The sequence below is a fragment of the Thermomyces dupontii genome (genome assembly GCF_041956625.1).
Source record: "Thermomyces dupontii strain NRRL 2155 unplaced genomic scaffold VTN31scaffold_6, whole genome shotgun sequence".
Lineage (NCBI taxonomy): Eukaryota > Fungi > Ascomycota > Eurotiomycetes > Eurotiales > Trichocomaceae > Thermomyces > Thermomyces dupontii.
In genome coordinates, this window is record NW_027192312.1 from 942,218 (window position 1) to 964,264 (window position 22,047).

General features: G+C 53.1%; 8 protein-coding genes and 1 non-coding gene across 9 annotated transcripts; 6 read left to right on the forward strand and 3 right to left on the reverse strand.

Moving 5' to 3' along the window:
- Nucleotides 1-844: 844 nt before the first annotated feature.
- VTN31DRAFT_6199 (uncharacterized protein) lies at nucleotides 845-1,477 on the reverse strand (the record flags this gene model as incomplete). The annotated part of the gene is made up of 1 exon (XM_069406782.1): nucleotides 845-1,477. The coding sequence occupies one exon, from the start codon at nucleotides 1,475-1,477 to the stop codon at nucleotides 845-847; it is 633 nt and encodes a 210-aa protein (XP_069259281.1).
- A 339-nt stretch (nucleotides 1,478-1,816) lies between these two features.
- On the reverse strand, nucleotides 1,817-2,461 carry VTN31DRAFT_6200 (uncharacterized protein; the record flags this gene model as incomplete). The annotated part of the gene is made up of 1 exon (XM_069406785.1): nucleotides 1,817-2,461. The coding sequence occupies one exon, from the start codon at nucleotides 2,459-2,461 to the stop codon at nucleotides 1,817-1,819; it is 645 nt and encodes a 214-aa protein (XP_069259282.1).
- A 1,095-nt stretch (nucleotides 2,462-3,556) lies between these two features.
- VTN31DRAFT_6201 (uncharacterized protein) lies at nucleotides 3,557-4,682 on the forward strand (the record flags this gene model as incomplete). The annotated part of the gene is made up of 3 exons (XM_069406786.1): nucleotides 3,557-3,604; nucleotides 3,667-3,798; nucleotides 3,855-4,682. 3 exons carry the CDS (start codon nucleotides 3,557-3,559, stop codon nucleotides 4,680-4,682), a joined length of 1,008 nt encoding a protein of 335 aa, XP_069259283.1.
- An 885-nt stretch (nucleotides 4,683-5,567) lies between these two features.
- Nucleotides 5,568-6,589, forward strand: VTN31DRAFT_6202 (uncharacterized protein; the record flags this gene model as incomplete). Its single annotated transcript, XM_069406787.1, has 2 exons — nucleotides 5,568-6,005; nucleotides 6,077-6,589. 2 exons carry the CDS (start codon nucleotides 5,568-5,570, stop codon nucleotides 6,587-6,589), a joined length of 951 nt encoding a protein of 316 aa, XP_069259284.1.
- Nucleotides 6,590-6,983: 394 nt separating this feature from the next.
- VTN31DRAFT_6203 (60S ribosomal protein eL6) lies at nucleotides 6,984-7,946 on the reverse strand (the record flags this gene model as incomplete). The annotated part of the gene is made up of 3 exons (XM_069406788.1): nucleotides 6,984-7,136; nucleotides 7,209-7,544; nucleotides 7,863-7,946. 3 exons carry the CDS (start codon nucleotides 7,944-7,946, stop codon nucleotides 6,984-6,986), a joined length of 573 nt encoding a protein of 190 aa, XP_069259285.1.
- A 428-nt stretch (nucleotides 7,947-8,374) lies between these two features.
- Nucleotides 8,375-9,835, forward strand: VTN31DRAFT_6204 (uncharacterized protein; the record flags this gene model as incomplete). Its single annotated transcript, XM_069406789.1, has 3 exons — nucleotides 8,375-8,425; nucleotides 8,485-9,044; nucleotides 9,262-9,835. 3 exons carry the CDS (start codon nucleotides 8,375-8,377, stop codon nucleotides 9,833-9,835), a joined length of 1,185 nt encoding a protein of 394 aa, XP_069259286.1.
- A 1,281-nt stretch (nucleotides 9,836-11,116) lies between these two features.
- On the forward strand, nucleotides 11,117-17,649 carry VTN31DRAFT_6205 (uncharacterized protein; the record flags this gene model as incomplete). Its single annotated transcript, XM_069406790.1, has 4 exons — nucleotides 11,117-12,742; nucleotides 12,806-15,827; nucleotides 15,895-16,984; nucleotides 17,043-17,649. 4 exons carry the CDS (start codon nucleotides 11,117-11,119, stop codon nucleotides 17,647-17,649), a joined length of 6,345 nt encoding a protein of 2,114 aa, XP_069259287.1.
- A 2,171-nt stretch (nucleotides 17,650-19,820) lies between these two features.
- On the forward strand, nucleotides 19,821-20,468 carry VTN31DRAFT_6206 (uncharacterized protein; the record flags this gene model as incomplete). The annotated part of the gene is made up of 1 exon (XM_069406791.1): nucleotides 19,821-20,468. The coding sequence occupies one exon, from the start codon at nucleotides 19,821-19,823 to the stop codon at nucleotides 20,466-20,468; it is 648 nt and encodes a 215-aa protein (XP_069259288.1).
- Nucleotides 20,469-20,813: 345 nt separating this feature from the next.
- On the forward strand, nucleotides 20,814-20,887 carry VTN31DRAFT_t64. Its single transcript has one exon. It is a non-coding gene; the product is annotated as a tRNA-Asn (tRNA).
- Nucleotides 20,888-22,047: the final 1,160 nt, after the last annotated feature.

The window sequence follows — 22,047 nt, forward strand, 5'->3', positions numbered from 1 at the left end:
GAGCAAATGAGCGAACAAGCTCACTCCTCTAAGCTTAACCTAGCTTGGTTAGACCGCCTACGGTTTTACACCGTTATTGGCTGATAGAGATGATCCCAATCAGATCGTCCCACTCTTTGTCAGGTGACTGATTACGTAAGCGGTTTAGCCTAAGCGAACCCGCATTTCACAGTTCGCACAAATCACTTTGCTCTCTCCTTTCCTCCTCCCACATAAGCCATAAGAGTTCACTCGCCCAAGCCGTCAGTAAGAGTAACACTGTAGATGGTTTTTCCGATACTCCGCCAGTCTACTACGATTTGATGACTCTACTACTCTCTTGTCCAGAGAGAATCAGTCCATATACGGAGTACTTACCGTAGTTCTTTCGGAACGACCCTGAACAGTTCCTGCCATGCCTTTGGCGTTGACGTCGGCTGCCGCAGTTGCATCCTCTATCCTTCTGTAGAGATCCACGTTTCTCAAGCATCTGGTTGACAAACAATCCTTTGCCGCTTGTGACAACGCCAACAATTCTGCCTCCGTTGTTGATGATTGTTGGCATGCCATCCGATGAGTTCACCAAACACTTCAGCTCATAGCCCTGGCCTGCTCTTCCGATCCAGTGTGTTGTTGGCGAACGAGGCGTCACTAGCAATATGCATCAGGTCGTCTCGGCCACCGAATTGCAGAGCAAAATTTCTCATGTTCTGGAGATAGAGCAGAACTCGATAGGCGGCTGATGCTCTGAGCCAGGGTTGTCATCCTTTCTCGGTGTTGCGGACAACCTTAGTCCCTAAGAACAACTGTAGTTGACTTTCGCATCTGCTCCAGTTCCTTCACAGCGGCTCGGATTGGCATGCCCTTACGGCACCGCTCCTGAATTGCATCGATGATTCTCTTCCGGGTGGAAGAACATTCGCTCGTTGTGCTCTCGCCGCCACTCGGACCCGTGCTGGCTCCCGAGCACCTGATTTGGCGGGTTCCCATGCAGACCCTCAGTCCACTCCCGCCAGAGATCCGGGACGGTTTTAACCTCCCGGGACATGGTGTATGCTGGGCGACCTGGAGTGCCGGGCTCCTGCTGCTGCACTCCTCCCTGGACGCGACGGGGATCATCCGGGGCCGGGTTGGGTCCTAACTCTGCGGCGACAGTGGCTGGCCAGGATGACGCAGGCTCGCTCCGCGGGCGTTGCTTAGTGGCAGAAGGCGGTGCGTTCCCGCTTGGGCCTCCGAGCTGGCGTTGGAGCGCAGCGATCTGCATCTGGATCCCGGCCTCGCGCTCCCGCCGATCCGCGGCGTACTGCTGCAGGAGGGTCGCCTGGTTTTGGGCGACCTGCGAGACCATCCGGGTCAACAGACACAGTTGCTCGGCGAGCGCCGGGACCACCTGCCGGAGCTGGACCTCTAGCGGCGGGCGCTCCTCCTGCAGGCACCGCTTCACTTGCGCCGCGAACTGTTCGTACTCCGGCCTATGGAAGACCGGATCGGTCCACATGACATACCCTGGAAACTCCTCGCGGAGAATGACCGAATCCTGCAGAATGATTTCTCGAAACTGACGCAGGAGGTTCGAGAAAGCAGGACCGGTCACCTCATTTCGCGTTGAGGGCCCGTACCGGCGCCACCATCACAGGATCCACCTGGGGAATCGGCTGGTCCGGAGGGGCGTCGGGCCGGAACCAGGCCATCCATTCATCCACCCACGGCCAGATGGCCCGGGTGAGCTACTCGGCGGGGTGACTTGGGGCCCGCGGCAGGTAGTACGTCCCCCGTTGCTGGAAGCCGGCCGTTGCCCGCATGAAGGGGCGCGGCAGGGCATCCAGGTAACAATTTGTCAGGGCGTCCTGATTCCATTGACCTGCGCGGCGATCTGCTCCACATCGACTCCCTCCAGCTCCGCATGCTGAGCGCCTTGACTCCGCCCCCTTGGGGCGCCAGGCCGACGGCGCGGAAGACGTCGGCGAGCCAGCAACGCTCGGTGTCGTAGGAGAGTTGCTGGGTGACGTCTCGTCCGCGGAGCAGATGCATGTCGTACCAGCATTGGCGATGCGAAAACGTGGGCGGCGGCTCCTTCAAATATGTTCCAGCGGTAGAAAAGGTAAAAGGCTGTCTGCCCCATGGTGCACATGAGGGGGTCCTTGTGTCGCATAACCCCCATCGAACGAACCTTGCCGAACTTATTCGTCTTGCAGTTATCAGAATTAATTACCATGGGGTGGCAGGCCGTCGGACCCTCGTCCGCGAACGTCACGGCAAACATGTCCGCCAGTTCGACAGCCCGGCGGGACTCCCCTCGGAAGAGCATAAAGTGGCCGAGCAGAAAGTCCACGCAGGTCCGGAAGTAGGCCTCTTGGGCCCCGGGCTTTCGCCTGCGGGCCTCGTCTCGCTGCCAGCCCGTCCAGCACAATCGAGCCAGCTCGGCGATCTTATCGGCGGAATACCCGTCGGCGACGGTGCCGGCGGCGCGGTCGAGATACATTCTCTTCTTGCGCTGGCTCTCCTGTTGCCGGCGGCCCCTCAGCAGCGAGAGGACCCCGTTCCCGCGCGGGTTGTCATGTGGGTTGACCCCCTTGGCCTTCTGTTCGTTCCAAAGGTCAACGATAGCGCACACGTACTGCTCGATTGAGGACACGCTGAGGGTCCGCTTGTCCTGGTCACCCTGCGGCCGGCCTGCACGGGTTGACGCGGACCGGGGCTCACGGTGGAGATGTGGTTCTGAAGGAAGTGGCACAATTTGTCCTCCATCACCACGTCCCCGTCACGGCAGTGCGGTTGCTGGCTCCAGTATTCCTTGCATCCAGTCAGTCTGATGATCGGAGCCGCCTCTCTTTCTCCGGTGTTCCCGGAATTCGGGGGCACTCACGGTCCACTCCTTCTGCTTGCTCTTGTAAGCGCGGTCCGTGGATTTGGGGCGCCATTCACGCTGGTACTTGTACGCTCTCCGGCCGGATTCACGCAACAGCTCCTGGAAGATGGACTCGGCACCCTCCTGACCAATTTCCTGGAGCAGAGGGGTATCAGGGGACTGCTCGTCCGAGGCTTCTTGCGGAGACGCGTCGAAATACAAGTTCAGGCTGCTACGATCGCGGAACGGCGATGGATGAATGGGACGTCGATGAATGATGATGGCTAAAGCTTTTTCCAGTGTTCGATTCTGATGATTTGTGTTCTGTACCGAGTAATACTCGTACGGCCCAGGTAAAAAGGTAAGTATGTTTCACTGCCCCCACCTAACGTTACCTACCGCCTGCCCTTTTCGCATGGCCTCTGTCCCAAATAGGTATACCAGCGATTTCACCGCTAGACTTGCTCCACTCCACTGAACTTGAACTCAATTTTTCTGTGTTACGAGCATATATATCGAGAACTTCGTGGGTGACCTGTATACTCGCATATAATTATACGGAGTTACCGAACCTATCAAGATATCCCAAACAGCAAGCGCGACGAGGATCGTGACTCCTGCATGTGACTGAGGAGAAAACACGATCCCCGGCCCAAATTACTCATGGCTTCCACAACGGTCATCGCAGTAGCTTCAATCCTTCTTGCTGTATCCTTAGCAAGTGTCATCATGCGACTGTTTGGTTTCGGGTCCAATCAATTGCCCGTTAATGGCAAGGTAAGTAGATAACAAAATCGGTTCTCCCCTCTTGAAAAGCTGGCATTCTCACCGATGCCTAGACCGTCCTGATCACCGGCGGGTCGGAGGGAATGGGCCGGTCAGCTGCCATCCAGCTGGCTAAAAAGGGAGCAAATGTGGTGATCGTATCTCGCTCGCGGGAGAAACTGGCGGCTGCGATCGCAGATATCGAGGTACCACTCCGCATGTGAAGAATGACCCCGCGAAACGTCGCTGATATAGGTCGCAGAGCGCCGCCCTCAATCCCGACAAGCAACGGTTTCACTACATCAGCGCGGACTTGACCAATACCAGTGATGCCGAGCGGATCATTGAGGAGACAACACAATGGAATAATGGCGTGCCCCCAGACGTTGTATGGTGTTGCGCCGGGTTCTGCCATCCTGGGTTTTTTATCGACGTTCCCATCCGAACACTTCGAGCCCAAATGGATACGGTGTATTGGACTGCCGCATATACGGCTCACGCCACGCTCAGGCGCTGGCTGGCACCCGTTGCTCCGGGTAGCTCGTCGACAGCGTCATCGCCGAGGCACCTTATCTTCACCGCGTCGATTCTGTCATTCTGGCCCCTAGCTGGGTACGGTCCCTATGCGCCTGCCAAGGCAGCAATGCGCGGTCTAGCCGATGTCCTAGTACAAGAAATTGAAATGTACAACGGTGCTCGTCGGAACAAGCAGAACGCGGCACCTGCAGCTGATGTGAAAATACACATCGTTTTCCCCATGGGCATCCTAAGCCCTGGCTTCGAAAACGAGCAGAAGCTCAAGCCCGAGGTTACGAAGATCGTGGAGGGGGCCGATGAACCGCAAACTCCGGATAAGGTGGCAGAGCTCGCCATCAAGGGGCTAGAACGCGGTGATTACCAGATCGTGACTGCACCTCTGGGGCACCTGATGCGAGGATCGGCTCTCGGGCCCAGTCCCCGGAACAACGTTTTGTTTGATACTGTGGCGGCCTTGCTGGGCAGTTTGGCGGCCCTCTTTGCAATTCCCGACTTGAGCGGGAAGGTGTTCAAGTATGGGAAGAAGAAGGGTATTCCAGGAACCGGCAAATGAGTTTCTCTATCTGTACAGTATACCCATAGAGTTTCGGATCGCAGCAGCCCTCGATGAAATACTATTATTTTTAATGATACAAGTGGACCCTTGAACGTCCCATTCAATCATGAAGTCTTGAATCAGATATCTACTCCGATTGCGGTTGTTTCGAAGTTTTCGAGACGGCGCCATGTATCTCTATGCCTAGGTATGTACTTAGGTACTATTTTCTGCCAAAATTTGATCCCATAAAGCAATGGTGTTCGTAGCATCAAAAGCGCGGCTGTCTCATGTGTTGCAGCTCTGCAAATGCCAAAGAGAGAAAATGCAGGCGGATGGAAGAGCAAACAAGCCATAGAGCGATACACGGACGAGCACCTACGATTCCTAGTTTCCTACGAAGGTTCAGTACCTTACCTACTAGCTTGCAACGACTTGGCGAGAATGAAGGTCAAGTAATCAATGTGCGCGAGGCTGGCGTGCGATGCCAGCGGTTCAGGTACATATCTCAGGTACGGTAAGTTACCTGACTTCAAATTCGGTTAGCGTCGAGTAACTAGGTTATGCCGGATGAAAGATGTTCCGGGATTGCAGCTGGGCCTATGACGTCTGCTGACTCTGCTCTTCCTGCTTGTGCGTTTTGAAGCCTTGATTGACAGCCCCCCATCGCACTGCTCATATCTTTTACCTGCGACGACTAGTATTGCCATTGCTACATACTCAGTGTATATCAATATTGAGATGTCCTTTCCTTCGATACTAATCCCTTGAATACGGAGTGCTCTAGGTCCCATGAACTACGAGAAACCACGACTGGTTGAGAGCTCGATTTCTCAGCGATACAACAACTTCCGTTACCATTGCTTCCTGTGGACTTTTGGAGTGCTGACAACATAGATCACCATGTTATATCTATTTCCCTTTACTACCAGCCTCAACTTCCTCTTCTTTTGGCTGACATGGACTACACTGGTCCTGTCTCATTCGCCGCTGCGAGTCGAGCTGTTGGGCACAGCAGCAACCCGTCTCCTCTTCTACCTTTTTCCGTCCTCGTTATTTTTCCTCTTCGATGTGCTGTTCCCGTCGGCCTCTGCGTCGATCAAGGCACAGGGTCAGATTGCATTACCCACGGGTCATAGACGGCGCAAGCTCGGTGCAACGGAGATCTGGATTGTGGCCTGGTCTCTTCTGAACCTCGTCCTCAGCGTAACTGCTCAAGCGATAGTCGAATATATGTTGACTAAGATCCTACGTGTAAAAAGTGCGATCCAAGTCTCTGTGCGCTTGCCCTATCCATGGGCTCTGTTGGTGGATCTTGTGCGCGGGTTCATCTTGAGAGAGGTGTGTCACTATGTCTCCGGGAATCCTTGATGACTGGTCACTAACTTCCCCCTTTCCTCTCGAGGGAGTAGATTTTGACTTACGTTTTGCATCGTTTTGTCTTGCACAATCCACGGTTCCATATTGCGCATGCCCATCAAACTTGGTATCATTCCCTGCGTGCTCCGTGGTCGCTCACATGCCACTATGACCATCCTATCGCCTATTTCATCTGGAAATTCATACCTTTATACCTTCCAGCTGCCATATTTCGCTTTCACATGATTACTTATATGGCCTTTGTTGCCTTGGTATCCCTGGAGGAGTCCGTCTCTCATTGCGGCTATGCTTCCGTACCGGTGGGGATCCTGCTGGGCAGAGTCGCGCGACGGACCGATCTCCATGTGATCAGTGGAGGAGAGGGCAACTACAGCCTTTGGGGAGTACTCGATTGGCTAGGTGGCTCGACAATTGAAGTGAGCACAGAGGATGCGCCCGAGGAGTCGGAGGTGGATGTCGAGGAAGCGATCCGAAGGGCAGTAGAGGAATCGAAAAGACGCGTCACTCAACCGCGAAGCAGAGCAAGAAGACGGAAGGATCTATGATATCTATAATTGCATTGGATGGTTGGATACAAGTTGTCATTTCAGTCGGTAGCTAGAGAGCTGTTGTGTATGTATTAGGGTTTCAGCTGAAACTCCCGGCATGGGCACTGTATAATCATAACATTGGATTGGATCGAACCGCAGTGGCATCCATGCGCTACACTTGTCCCATCCAGGAAGCCATTCATTGTTCCCATTCTTCCAAAGTAACGACGTACATACACGGAAACGCCGGACTCTTCCTCTTTCTACTGGACGACAGTCTTCCATTTTTGTTGAATTGTTTATCACCATTAAAGGACATTGTGAAGTTGCACATTCATTGCAGCCAGCCTTTTCAGCCGGTGGTGAAGACCATAACCACAAAGGACCCCTCCCTCAACCGTTCGACCGTCTACCAGCGCATCTCGTGGGGCTTGTCGCCCTTCCGGAGGTAGAAGCTGGTGGCGAGGTAGCTGCCGAGGAATGGCTCCTTCTTGATGTTGGCCAGGAGAGCCTGATCGATGGCCTTCTGGTCTGCGGCGCGGGAGCTGGCGACCTTCTTCTTCTGTTCGAGACAAGCATTCCGTTAGTCTGACCATCCCAATAGTGATGTTTATGGTTTCTGTAGCAATCGTACCTCAGGCTTCTCGCCCTGCTGGAAGAAAGCCTCCTCTGTCTTCTTCTCCTTGCTCTTCTCCTTGGTGAAGTAGTCCGGCTCGGACACCTTCTCCAGGGTCTTCTCGTCAATTCCCGTCAGGTCGACACGGGCGCTAGTGGCAATCACGTAGCGGTGGTTGACTCTTCGGAGCGGCACGCCGTTGATCTTGAACGGGCCAGTCACCAGGAGCACACCCTGGGACAGGTGCTTGAGGAGCACAACCCGCTTGCCACGGAAGCGGCCAGCCAGCAAAATCAGGACAGCTCCGGGCTGCAGGCTTTCTCGGAGCTTGGTCGGGCGGATAGACTTGCGCACCTGTTCACAGGAGTTCATGTTAGCCACGAAATTCCCAACGCCAAGGTCCAATTCTGTTTCTCGATGATAGATACGGTATGCGACAACACGTTTTGCCTGAATGATGGTCATGCTCATACGGCCCCGGTTCATTTCATATCAATTTGTATCTGGCGGTGCCTCGATGTGTGCGCCCATTGATCGATGGAGCCTGTTCCGTTGCCAGCTCTGCTGCATAATCCAGCTTCGCGCATGACCATAATCCTTCACAAAACGGTCGACCGCACCCGAATTCATCGGTAGTTCGAAAGGAAAATGAGAAACAGGAAGGTCACTGACTTTCTTCGGTTGCGGATCATCTTCCACCGGATACCACTTCTGGGCGGGCTTCGTCCCCGACTGCGTCGCCGCGGCGCTCGACATTTTGGCGGTGTGTGACGAAGACCCTGTCTGTAGAGGTTGGCTGGGAGTTGTCGACGGAGGTGGTGGTTTGAATTGTGGTTTGACTGGACTTCGACGTTTTTGGTGCGGCCCTCGGCGGGAAAACGATCTCAGGGTTTGTGGGCACGCATAGCCCTATCTCTTAACCGAATTGCGCTAGTGCGGATTTGGCGCGAACGCGCCAAGACTCGAGGATTCCATACAGACCAGAAGCGTAGCCGCCGAGAGATTACGGGAGACCATATCATCCCTCAGTGCAGTGAGAGCTTCACCAACCCAAACCGTTTGACTGACGTACATCGCTGGCTGACTTGACCGAGTGTCCCTGCTCTGTCAACCCTTTCCCAGCAACCAAAGGGACTTTTCCTTCTTTTTTATTACACAGACTTCGCTACCATCGGCATTGCGCAATGTCAATAGTTCCAATTATCACCTTCAAGGCCGGCATTTGCGACCTAGACGTGAGTACTCCATTCCATTGTTCATTCTTCTGCACCAAATAACACCAACACTCCTGCAGACTTCCGTCACTCCGGCCCGAGCAAAGCCCCGACAGACGCCCGGGTACATCTACTTGTACTCCGAAGATGAACTGGTCCATTTCTGCTGGCGCCCTCGCTCAGCACCCGTCACCGAGCCTGAGCTTGATTTGGTGATGGTCCCAACAGATGGCTCGTTTGTGCCGTATGAACCCACGCAATCAGACGGCCAATCGTCTATAAGAGGTCGTATCTTTGTCCTCAAGTTCTCCTCGAGCTCCCAGCGATACCTATTTTGGCTGCAGTCGAAGAGCCAGCACGAGAGGGGCGACCCCAATTGGTTCAGCCCAAGAGACCGCAAACTCGGCGAGATTGTCAACAGTCTGCTGCAGGGAGAGGAGATTGATGTTCAGCGAGAGATTGCAAACCTCCCGCGCAGCGGCGGCGGTGGGGGCGGCGGCGATGAAGACGAGCCCATGCAGGACGTGAGGCGCCACAGCACCGCAAGCAGGAGCGGCGGAGCGGGCTTTGACGCAACGGGCGGAGATGTACGGGAAGAAGGCGAGGAATCCCGCGAAGGCGGTGCGGACGGTGGTAGAGCGTAGGTATATCTCTCTGAAACCGGGTGATTTCCATATGCATTGTCTGCCAGGCGGACTCCTCCGGGCGCTCAGCAAGAGCAGCTGCTGTCATATTCTTGATAGAGAGAGAGAAGAAAAAAAAAGGGCAGAACCCAAAGTCCAAAATGGCATTTCTACGCGTATATGGAGTGTCCGCGTAAAGACCTGAGCTTCGCTAATATCAACTATTCGTTCCAGGGCAACCACGGTGCCGCCAACGGATCCCTCTGCCGTCGTCCAGGGCCTGCTGCAGTCCCTCCAAAATCAAAATATCCCTTCCCAGCCCCAAGAATACATGTTCACTACTCTCGCCGATCTTCTTTCCCCATCGTCGACAGTGCCCATGATCGATGCCGCGGACGATGCGGCCGTTGACCATCTCCTGAGCTTTCTTCCGCCATCGTTGATTCTGTTCTCCCAAGACATTGACGAATCGGCCACCGAAGTTAATGCTGAGACGGCTCAGGCCGTGATGATGTCATTGAGTCTAGATCAAAAGAAGGATATCCTACGTCGCGTCCTTCGATCTCCCCAGTTTACCCAGAGTCTGGGCAGCTTGACCGTTGCTCTGCGAGAAGGCGGACTGCCTAGCATCAGCGAAGCACTCAAGATCCCGGTCGAGAACGGAGGGTTTGTGCGCGGCGGGGGCGTGCCGCTTGGTAGTGGACACGCTGTTGAAGCATTCCTCGAAGGCGTTCGTAAACAGGTGACAGAACAAGAACCTCAGGAGGACCGACCTCAGGAGGACAGTGAGAGAATGCAAACTGACTGATACGGCCCGCTTGGAGAGGCCAGTGGTGCGCGAACCATGTAAATACAACGGGATCCCGACCGATTGAATGAGATAACAGATCAGCTAGAGGACAGTTTTCCCATTGATTATCCTTGATTGACCTCGTTTCCCGACACCTTGCTATTTGTAAAGCAACAGAATGTCGACTGACCTTCAGTACTTCACTGATGTACCTACTTGTTATGGTAATGGCAGCTATTTACGCGTAAACAAGTATGACTGCCTGATGCAGTTAGTAGACAATGATACAGCAGGACTAACCTATCTGTCTGTAACTAGTACGAACGAGTACGAGTACGAGTATGTACAGTAGTCTCGTACGGTGTTACGTGTATACTCGTAAACAATCTCCAAATCGTTGGTTGAGATGAATCCTCCGCAAATGGAGGATCGTGCCCAAACCCGTAAATCAGCAGCAATACCTTTCGAACCATGTTCACAGTCATTATTATCCTTGTCTCTACAGACTCGTAACTGGAGCCTGAGAAGAGTAGATTACGAGTACGGAGTACGAGTACTCCATAGTAGGTTATTTTTGGGAATCTCGTATCAGTTTGTACCAACTACGTAATCCATATCGAAGCTCAACTACCGTAAGAGGTTAGGCTCGTAAAATATGGGTCCAAAGCCCCACAATCCATCTGGAGCGCAGCCAACAGAAGACAGTTATGGACATGAGCTAACCGTTTTAGATAATACTAACCATATTCAGCTAGACTGTTTTACGTAAACGTGGCTAGTGCTGTTTCATCGAGGCTGGAGCTTCGTCTCATCTGCGGCTGACGGTTGTATGCGCAAAGGGCCAAAAGGTGTAAATCACGGAGTGCGCTTCGAACCTCTTTAATAACAAACTGGGACGGCACTCCAGGAACAATCGCTCCTTTGAGAATACATTGCGCCGTCGGTGACTGAGCTGCTCAACCGATATTTTCCCGCTCAGCCATCGGACCATCGCAATGCCGTTCTATCTCTCGAGCTAACCTAATTGATAACTCCAGACTGCAGTTACGGAGTACAGTTAGTACGGAGTCATCGTTTTCATCCTAGTCTTTCTTCCGAAACTGACGCGGTTTTCGGTTTAGATATTTGCTTTGTCCTTGCAAGTCGCTCGTTTGTCGTGTGTTTTTTCGTCGGGAAACGAAAACGCGCCCTTTGACCGCACCAGTGTGATTCGGCGTCCCGAGTATCGACTGGTTCCGTCAGTGTTCGACAGCCTAAGGGCAGACATGTATGCGCCGCGTTGAACAACCGCCAGCGACAATGGCGTCCAACGATCACGAGCGGATACCTCAGAATGAGCACGCAGAGCCACATTCAATCCCATTGCGAGATCTCGCCAGGGGTCCAGAATCCGACGATGACGATGGCATGGATCGCGGCAGAAGACGGAGCAACAGCAGTGACTCCTTGGGAAGAGGGAGGTCGCATGTTCCGAGGAGATCTTTGCGACTTGGCCGTGGCGTCCGCACGTATGAGCGCATCGCCGAAGAGTCCCCCAGTCCGACGGAAAGGGCCGGCTTGCGCATCGACGTGCCATCCGCGGCACACTCACGGTCCGATTGCGATCGACGCCCATCTAGCGACCTCGGTTCGTCCTTGGAGGATTTGGGGAGCTTTGCCCAGGCAGTGGGATCCCTTGGCATCGGGTACGGGCAACCCTCCTTGGGTAACCCGCCGGCATCCTCACGCGATGGAGATGACGCATACCCTTTGGGCTCGTATCCTTCAACTCACGGTGGTCGGAATGAATCGGATGATTTCATGCCCGCTCCCACGAACGACGACACTGCTCCCCTGACCGACAAGCGGTACTTGCAGCCCATCAGCGGCGCCACCGGTGCGGAGGACGATAGCTCCCGCCGGGGAAGTCATGAGTCGCGGTTAGGCGATGACCTTGAAGGCGGCTTTCGCAGCAGAAGCCGCGGGAATAGCAGCGCCGGCGAGAGCCGCTCACGTTCCTTGTCCCCATCCACGTCGGGCTCTGCCTTACACCGAGCCGGGACGGTAATCACGGGGATGTCGCAGCGGGTGGTCAATCTGAGTAACGAGCCGGAAGTGATGGAACAATCAATGCGTCGCGATGGCTCGGTCAAGGATAGACGACGAGATCGATCGCCCGCGAGCTCTGCAGCATCGGATCTTATGGGCGACCACCCACCTCCAGGAGACAAACCGGGCGTGGGGACCGATTGGAAGATACATGCAAATCCATTCCGGGGGAAATCCTTGGGCATCTTCCCTCCTGACAACCCGTTCCGGCTGTGGCTTTGTGATGTGTTGACGCATCCTGCCACGGAGCCGTTCATCCTGGTGTTGATCATCATCCAGACAGTTCTGTTAACCGTCGAATCTGCGCACTCGGTCTATGACCACCCCCGATCTGATCGCTGGGGTTCCTCAGGTCTAGACTACGCTTTCTTCGTCATCTTCGTCATCTACACCGTGGAGGTGGTCGCGCGGTCGATCGTGTCAGGCTTCCTCTGGAATCCCGTGGAGTACAGCACTCTGGATAGATCTCTAGGCCTCAAGAATGCATTGATTGAAAAGGGACGAGATATTTTTACCTTGCACCGGGAGCCCTCGACGAAGAAAAAGTCTGTGCGAATAGCGGAGCCCCAGGTTTCTGTGCTGAACACCTTTACCGGATTTCAATCCCCAACCACGGACATGTCGGATGATCCGCGCCATCGACAGCGTGTGCGACTGGCTCACCGCGCATTCCTGCGGCACTCTTTCAATCGTCTGGATTTCATCGCCGTCGTTTCGTACTGGATATCGTTTATACTCATGATAAGCGGCTATGATTCCATGCCTCATGTGTACATTTTTGACATGATGAGTTGTCTCCGAACACTGCGGCTTCTAGTGATTACGAACGGTACTTCAGTAGGTGGCCTTTGCGAGAAGTGTTGGGAAAGCCCGGGTGCGAAGGCTAACTGGATGTCATAGGTGATTCTCCGGAGCCTCAAGAAAGCGGCACCGCTGCTTGTCCATGTTGGTTTTCTCATTGGCTTCTTCTGGCTACTCTTCGCCATCATAGGGATTCAAGGTTTCAAGTCCAGTTTCCGGCGATCGTGTGTTTGGATCGATCCGCAGGGGAAGGAGAATTACGCTATGAATGACCCAGATAGTCTCCAACTCTGCGGTGGCTATATTGATGCCGTTGATTGGACCAGCAAGCCGTGGCTGTATGACGACGGGACGCCTTCCTCGACACATCCAAAGGGTTATCTTTGCCCTCCGGGATCCGTCTGCATGGAGGGAAACAATCCCTACAATAGCACAGTCGGCTTCGACAATATTTTGGGTTCCCTCGAGATGATTTTTGTGATAATGAGTTCGAACACGTTCACAGACATCATGTACAACACCACCGACTCGGATTATCTGGTGGCAGCCCTATTCTTTGCGGTTGGTTTCGTTATTCTGAGTCTGTGGCTGGTCAACTTGCTGGTGGCGGTGATCACGTCGTCGTTCCAAGTGATTCGTGAAGAGAGTAAGCGGAGCGCTTTCGCTAATGAAAAGCTCGACGACGTTGTCGAGGAAGAAGCGGAGATTCGAAGACCCAGTCAATTAAAAAAGATCTACGACAAGACGAACTGGTTCTGGGTCTTGCTGATTACCTTCGATCTCATTGTCCAGGCCCTGAGGAGTGCGTCGATGAGCCCGTGGCGTCTCAAGTTCATCAGCAGCGTTGAAACTTTAGTCACGTTCGCCTTGCTCTTTGAGATTTTGATTCGCTTTCTGGCCGACTGGAGAGGCTTTCATCGAAGCCGACGCAATCTGGTGGACCTCGCCCTTGCAATCATCACCTGCATCATCCAAATTCCACCGATTCGCAACTCGGGGCGGCCTTACGACGCTCTCACGCTGTTCCAGATTCTTCGAGTGTATCGCGTGGTTCTCGCTTTTCCGGTCACTCGGAAGATGATCATGATCGTCTTCCGGAATATCAGTGGGTTGCTGAATCTGATTCTGTTTGTGTTCCTGATGACCTTCCTTGCCTCGATCCTTGCCGTCCAGCTCTTCCGCGGTTTGATTCCAGAAACCGATGATGCGGGCGAGACGATCCCCGTCACCTTTTTCCATATTTACAATGCATTCCTTGGCATGTATCAAATCCTGTCGAGCGAGAATTGGTCGGAGATTCTCTACAGAACCACGTCGTTCACGGCAGAGTACAAAACGGCATGGATTTCGGCAGCGTTCCTCATCATGTGGTTCATCCTGGCCAACTTCATCATCATCAACATGTTCATTGCTGTTATCCAAGAAAGTTTCGACGTGTCGGAGGATCAGAAACGGCTTCATCAGATCAAGGCGTTTCTCCAGCAAAAAGAGCTCGGGTCATCGTCGTCAGGAACCTTCGCTTTGACCTCAATCTTCAAGAATCGAGATACACGTCTTCGAGATCCTCTGGATTATGGCCCCGCTACCACCGAGATGCTGCTCAAGGATGCCGTTGTCCGGGAGTTCCTTGACGAGCAAGAGCCGTTCCAGTCCCGAGACAGGACGGACAGCCAGAGTCGGTCCAGTCGGGTCCCTGGTCAGGTCAAGCCTATCTTGCCCGGCTTACTCTCCCGACTGTGGACGAAAGCCACCAGTATCTTTCGGGACCGGGAGGAGAACCCCTTCTACTCGCGAATGAAATTCTCAAAGGCGTACGAGGAACTTGATCCGCGTGACTTGGCTCGAGAGGTGGTGGTGGCCTCTGAGCAGCGAAAACGAGCGCAGCGAGAGTACCTCCGACGGCATCCACGGTATAACAAGTCATTGTACATCTTCGCGCCGGACAACCCCATTCGCAAAGCATGCCAACGATTGGTCGGGCCTGGAAGAGGACAGCAGCGGATCGAAGGCGTCGACCCGTACAAACCCGTGGCGTATACCTTCTCCGCCTTCATCTATGCGTGTATCGTTGCAATGGTCGCGATGGCATGCGTCACCACCCCACTTTATCAGAGGGATTATTTCCAAGAGCGGGAATACACGACGCTGAATTGGTTCGTCTGGACAGATATAGGGTTCGCGCTCGTCTTCACCGTCGAGGCCATCATCAAAGTTATCGCGGACGGCTTCTTCTTCACCCCCAACGCGTATTACCGGAGCTCATGGGGCTTCATCGACGGCGTTGTGCTCATCACGCTGTGGATCAATGTCGCCACATCATTGTTGGACAGTGGCAGCGTTTCGAGGATCATCGGCGCGTTCAAAGCGCTGAGAGCTCTGCGACTGCTCAATGTAAGCGACAGTGCTCGCAACACGTTTCACTCCGTCATCATCGTCGGTGGATTCAACGTCATCTCCGCGGCGTTTGTCTCGATGAGTTTCTTGGTGCCGTTTGCCATCTACGGGTTGAATCTATTCAACGGGCAGATGGCAGCGTGCAATGACGACGGCATTGAGGGCGATCTGAGCGCTTGCGTCGGTGAATATCAGAGTTCGCCCTATCATTGGGATGTGCTGGCGCCGAGAGTCGTCTCCAACCCGTGGTTCTCGTTTGACAATTTTGGAGAGTCGCTTTTTATCCTCTTCCAAATCGTGTCACAAGAGGGCTGGACCAGCGTGTCATGGAGCGCCATGAGCATCACGGGAAGGGGCCAACAGCCCGAGCCGTTTGCTTCCGAGGCAAACGGGCTGTTCTTCGTTGTGTTCAACCTGCTCGGAGCGGTCTTCGTGCTGACGCTGTTTGTGTCGGTCTTCATGCGCAACTACACCGAACAGACAGGCGTTGCCTTTTTGACGGCCGAGCAACGTTCTTGGCTTGAGCTACGGAAACTGTTGCTGCAGATAAATCCTTCAAAAAGGTCGGTGCATGGTGCCTCGAAGAAGTGGCGTCAGTGGTGCTACCGTATCGCTGTGAAGAAGCACGGACGATGGGCACGGTTCATAACTGGTATCCTCGTGCTGCACCTGCTGCTGTTGTGCGTGGAATTCTATCCGACCGTGTCTGTTTGGGAGCATTTGCGAGGTAAAATAACCCCCCTTCGTTCCCGTACCTAGCGAGAAAGAAACCGAGGACTAACCGACACTACTAGGTGCACTCTTCTTGATATTCACGTTATTCTACATTGCCAATGTGGCTGTGCGTATTCTGGGTCTTGGGTGGAAACGATTCAACCGGAGTTCGTGGGATCTCTATTCTTTGCTGGCCGTTCCAGGAACGTTCATCACCACCATCCTCGCCTTCTTCGTGCCCGGACACGCCATCCAACAGCTCCACAAACTATTTTTGGTCGCGGTCACGTTGCTGATCATCCCGCGGAACAACCACCTTGATCAGCTGTTCAAGACCGCAGCGGCCAGTTTGAGCAAGATCGGCAACCTGCTAGCCACATGGTTCGTCTTGTTTCTGGTATTCGCCATCGCTATGACACAGACGTTTGGTTTGACGAAATTCGGCGAAAATGAAGCGGAGAACATCAATTTCCGGGACATTTCCAAGGCCTTGATTCTCCTGTTCCGGACCAGTGTGGGCGAAGGATGGAATCAGATCATGGAAGACTATGCCACTATGGTGCCTCCATACTGCACTATGACGGATGAGTTTTTCACTTCGGACTGCGGCAGCCCCGGGTGGGCACGAGGACTGTTTATTTCCTGGAACATCATCAGCATGTACATTTTCGTGTCGCTGTTCGTCTCGCTCATCTTCGAGAGCTTCTCGTACGTGTACCAGCGCAGCAGCGGGCTCTACAAGATCAGCCGCGAGGATATCCGGCGGTTCAAGGAAGCATGGGCGCACTTTGACCCCGACGGGACCGGTTTCATCTCCAAGGAGAACTTCCCGAGGCTTCTCGGCGAGCTTTCGGGTGTGTTCGAGATGCGTATCTACGATGGAGAGTTTACGGTCAACAGAATCTTGGAGAAGTGCCAGGCAAACAATCCGCGTGACTCGGTCGTCTCGTTTGCTCCGGAGCGTAGCGCAGAGCGAGAGATTGACATCAGAAAGCTGGCGAGAATCGTGGATCGCATTCCCGTGGAAACAATCCGGGCTCGACGCCAACGGTTGAATGCGTTTTACGAGGAAGTGCTGGTCTCGGCGGACCCGAAGCTGGGCATTAACTTTACCACATGCCTGTTGACTCTGGCACATTACAAGGTGATCAACGACAGCAAGAGCCTACGGTGCGTGACATCAAGAGTATGATTCTTCTTCGCTCCTGCATACTGACGATGTTTCCAGGCTTGAGGAGTTCCTGCGACGGCGCCAGAGACTTCAGCGGGTTGAAGAAACGGTGCGGTGGAAGACGGTGATTGGTTTCTTCGACACTCTGTACTGGTCCCAGCGCTTCCGACGACGGATCGAGGCCAAGCGCGACGCAACCATTCGCGATGTCGCGTCCCTCACCGTGCCGGCCATCTTCATCGACACGGAGGAAGCCCAAGATGAACGGGCCAGCGAGCAGCAGGGCCAGGACACCTCCACCGCACCGCCTTCGCCGTCCGGGTCGCTGCGGTCCGTCGACCTGGGTAGCCCCTCGCAACGCAGCCGACCGTCACTGTACATCGACACCACGAACCTCGCTGTCGACCATGGATCTCGGAGCAGCTCGCCGCCGACCACCGAGTGGTCGCGGTTCGGCTCGGCACTGTCGCCGCGGGCGCGCGAGATGGCAGACCCGAACGCCCCCGGTTCCCTGTCGCGCGGGTCGCTGAGTCCACCCCTGTCGCCGTCGCACGGAGGTGACACCAGCGCGATCAGCATGTCGGAGATGATGCAGAGCCTCGGGGATTCCGCCTGGGGCGAAAGCATCCGACGCAGCTTCACGCAACGGCGGTCGCAGTCATGATGGCCTGGGTTGTCATGGAGGGAATGAGCGAGATGTTGGTCTGTGTACGACTAATGTATTCACGACTTTCTTACTTTCCTTTCATGTTTACTTTGATCGTTTCGATGTTTTTGTGATCGTTGGAGGGCATCGTCGGAGGGTGATGTTTTGCATTCTTCATTGCATTTCAGCTGGGTACATGGTTTGGATGTATCTGCATGCACCACAAGGCGTTTGTCGTTCTTGTTTTGCTTTTTTTTTTTTTTGTCGGTGCTGTTCATATGTACGGAAGTCGAATAGATACCCGTCCATTGTCAGTCTGGTAGGAGAATGGTTCACGGTGAATATATTTCCCTTGGGACTCGAGAATTGACGGGCAAGCATTGTAACTTCGACTGTTGCTTGTCTCTGATTCGATATCCATCTTGGATTCATCTTTTCTAATGGAGATTACTTTGTTGGCGTGAACTTGTGTGTGAGACTGAGTTGTGACACATGGACGCAGAAGGCGACTTTCCGACTTTTTTTTTTTCTCTTCTTTGTCGTGGGATTTGAATCTTGACCTTGCCACCGAACGATGTTCGATTGGTGCCCTTGTTATCCCTAACAGTATGCACGAGTCGAGTCGTGGCCTTGTGTAGGCTGCGTGGTTGAAGCTGTTGCGTCTTTTGTGTTGTGTCAAGTCAAGGATGCCAGCCACTCAACCTCCTGGGAAGCATGGGGGAGTGGGAGGCTTCACTGGCATTAGCCGCATAAACCCCAGGTGATCGATAGATACAGTAGGGAGAAGTGCCTCGTACAGACGGACGGCAAGGCGAATTACACCGTCAAGAGGCAGTGAAACCTTGACTTCATTGATAAGTATGCTGGCTGTGCTTCATCATTTTTTTTTTACCCGCCGAAGACACTGTGTTCTTGATGCATGCGGGAAGGCTACAACAGAAGCGGTGCAAAATCACCTCGAGTGCAACATCATTGTTCCGAATTGAGGCTGCTACGATTTAGTTATTCTTCCCTGACGCTAAAGGAGTTACGACTTACGAGTAGTGTATTTCGATTTATCTCACGTGCTTTGCAAAGGCAGGGCGCCCATCGAATGAAGAATGGAATGCAGGTTGGTGGATGATCAATGGCCGAATTCGATCGGATCTCTGGATTCTTCGACTTCTGCATGCGTCGACGACTCGACCGAGAGAGTCTACGGATTGGAAGAAGACCTGTCGAATCGAGTTCTCCTTTTTTTTTTTATTCCTTGCTGCTAAAATGCCAACGGAGATGGAAAGTAATCGACCTGATTAGTCTCCTGAGGCCAGGGGGGTAGGTTAGGGCATGTTATGATAGTTGACTTTCCGCCTCATGCTTGCATTAACTATTAATTGCCACTGTTCCTCGTGGCCCCAACCAAAGCCAAGCGCCGCATTGATCGTGTGACGTATTTTGTAGGGCTTTTTGTGTTGGTCTGGTCTCAGCCCCAAGGGAATGGTTAATTGGCCCGAGCCCACTGTGAGTATACTATGTAGGTTAAGTGTTGTTGGGCTTGAAGGAAAAAAAAGTCCCAAATGCGAGGTAAGAAATGGAACTATTGATATGGGGAACTCTGGGAGCCTCCCGTGAATACCTAACTATGTAAAGTACCTATATACTCGTATGTTGATGGCCAATTCCGTTCCCCTGAACGAAGATCAATTCCGAAATTTGGCCTAGGGATCGTCCGTTTTTCTCCGTTCCGCGAGCCCTGCTTTGCCTAACAAGGGAACAAAATGACACTTTCCGGCCTTCCGGGACCACGGATGCGGTGCCGAGTGGCACCCCGTAGCGTCCCCGTTTAAGGGCCGCGTCTGTGAGATTCTTTACCAATAAGTACGGACCAAACTATTGGACTGCTTATCGGCCCAAGTTTCCGTTCAGTATTGGGGTTTTTTCATGCTCGTAGGAGGCCTCGTACGGAAGGAGAAAAAGGTAGAAAAGGCTTCGAATCGTCAGATTGCCCCTTTATCAAGCCATACAGAGTACGGAGTACTTGAGACCATCTGAACAGTCCGTTCTCCTGACTCCATTTTTCCTCGCGTTTGATGAATTCATATTGAAAGAAGCAGCACTTGTACAGAAACATTGCAGTTCTACTCTGCATCTTTCCAATCGCTGTGAACAAGAAATCCTTTCATTGCAATCCGCCGTGTCGGAAAAAAAAAATGCGCTCAACAACAACCTCCAACTACAGGGCCCTCGAGCCCTCACCCTTGCCCGACATCAGCGAATCGCTACAAACCGCATTCATCCACAACAGCAGCGGCAACGCACAGCGGGGGAGACCAGGAACGCGAGCACGACACACAGATTCGACTCAAGTCTCACCATCACCATCATCAACATCATCATCACCATCCACACCATCATCGCCAAACTCGAACTACCCGGCCTTTCGCTCCGGCGACCACCACCACCACCGTGACCGCAGCCGCAGCCCCCTCTCCGTCATCTCCTCCCCTTCCTCCTCCATCATCAATGGCAGCAGCCGTGGGCGTCCAACATCACCATTCCCTTACCCTTTCCTACTTCTCCGCCACCGCCCATCTGCCGTCGACCTCGCCCTGAGCGAGGAACGGTCCCGCTGCGACGAAGATGCCATCGAGCGGATAGGCCTCAGTCTATTGGAGCCGCGTCCCGTCGACCCCATCCCTCGCGCCATGGATAGTCTCAACGCCAACTTGCTCTCAGAACTGTGTCGGAATGACATCAGTCCGCGCAGCTCGGTGTCGTCAGCGTCGTCGTCCATAACGCTGCGGCAGCCTCGGTATGTGATGGGTGGAATTTTTGAGGTCATGGAAGGCAATGCTTGAGTTTTTGGTTTGCGGTTTTCTTGCGGTATTTTCATGCTGGGCGTTCATTTCATTTCATGGTTTGGGTTGGTTGGCGGCGTTGGGCTTCACACAGTTGAAACTTTAGTCTCAAAGTACCTACTGTACTATTGTAATGTGCCTCCGGATATGCCTTTCTTCTGTGGGATAGGTATTGGCATGTGTACTCTGTTTAATCAAGGCATTCTAATTCATTCGCCGCACATCTCGATGTTGATCTGCAAACTTCCAGGACAACACTGCACGTCACGGCATGCCTTGTAGTGTCGTCTCAGAATTATAAAGGTACATATACTCATTCATGACCTGTCTGATCACAACCGAAACGTCTCTATGGCTTAGTTGGTTAAAGCGTCCGACTGTTAATCGGGAGATCGGCAGTTCGATCCTGCCTAGGGACGTCTGAACCTCATCTTTTTTTTTTCACAGTTTTTCTCCATTTCGTGATTAGTTATCTAACACTCTGATTCTACCAATTAAATACCTAACCTAAAATGCGCCCTGAAACGAAGTGAGTGAAAGGGTCCGAAGGCCGCGCGAGGACCCGAACAGCTGCGAAAATTGTACTATCACGTGAATTCCAAATGATGTCAGTCAAACAAAATAGGTAGGTAATAGGTCAACTAATTCCACTCTGAAGTGGCAAAGTTAAAAGGTCACGAACGTTTCGCTCTACTACTGTACTCGTAGGCGTCTTGCCTCTGGCTTCCAAACCAAGTCTTTGATTCCTTCTTCTTGTATTCCTACGTATTGTGCACGCCGTATATTCTCCTGCACAGCGATTACCTAATTGCCAACCTAGTCGGTCGCTTGATAGTCAAGTTTGGCTCCCCTGGTGACCTTGTAGGTATGAAAGTACGGAGAGTCATCGAGCGGATAGGCCTCAGTAAACGACGGAGTACTCGATCTAGTGGAACCTTCTAAAGTGTCTTGTAGTGGCCCGTAAGACTTTGAGTCTTGCAGCAGATCAACGCTCTCCGTTCAGTTCAAGACCCTCATTATGTGGACAGTTGTTTGCGATTGTCAATTCATACCCAGACAACTTGAAGCAAATGGCGACGTCCGTCTTGGTGTTAGACTCGTCCCTTTTTGAAACTCCTGTAGGATACAAGACGTTCATAACGCCCTTTCAACAACAAACAACATCAACAGATCAAAGGCCATCAAAATAACGAACTCTTGCTGATTTCAGGTCTGCCACACGGCTGCTTCCACGGCGGAGCATTTGGTTCAAGAGATTCGTCTCAGATACTGCCTCCCTTCGATTATCTTTCATAAATGTGCATAATAACGACCCTGAAATCCGATTGAGGCCCAGACCAAAGGTACAGTTACGGTTGGTGGTCAAGTCACTTTTCTGATCTGCCCTCATACTTGTCCATTTCTATGTAGGTACGTAAATGAATGTTCAAAGGAAAGATGTGTACTTCCTCCTACTCCGTACAGAGTGATTACCAAGTTTCATCCGTCCGTTCCTTGCTTGTCGAAGAACAGTTGCTTGCTAAGTCGCTACTTTCAGTCGACTCTCAAAGTCCTGGCCCGAGCGGCATCTCGCCGTCCT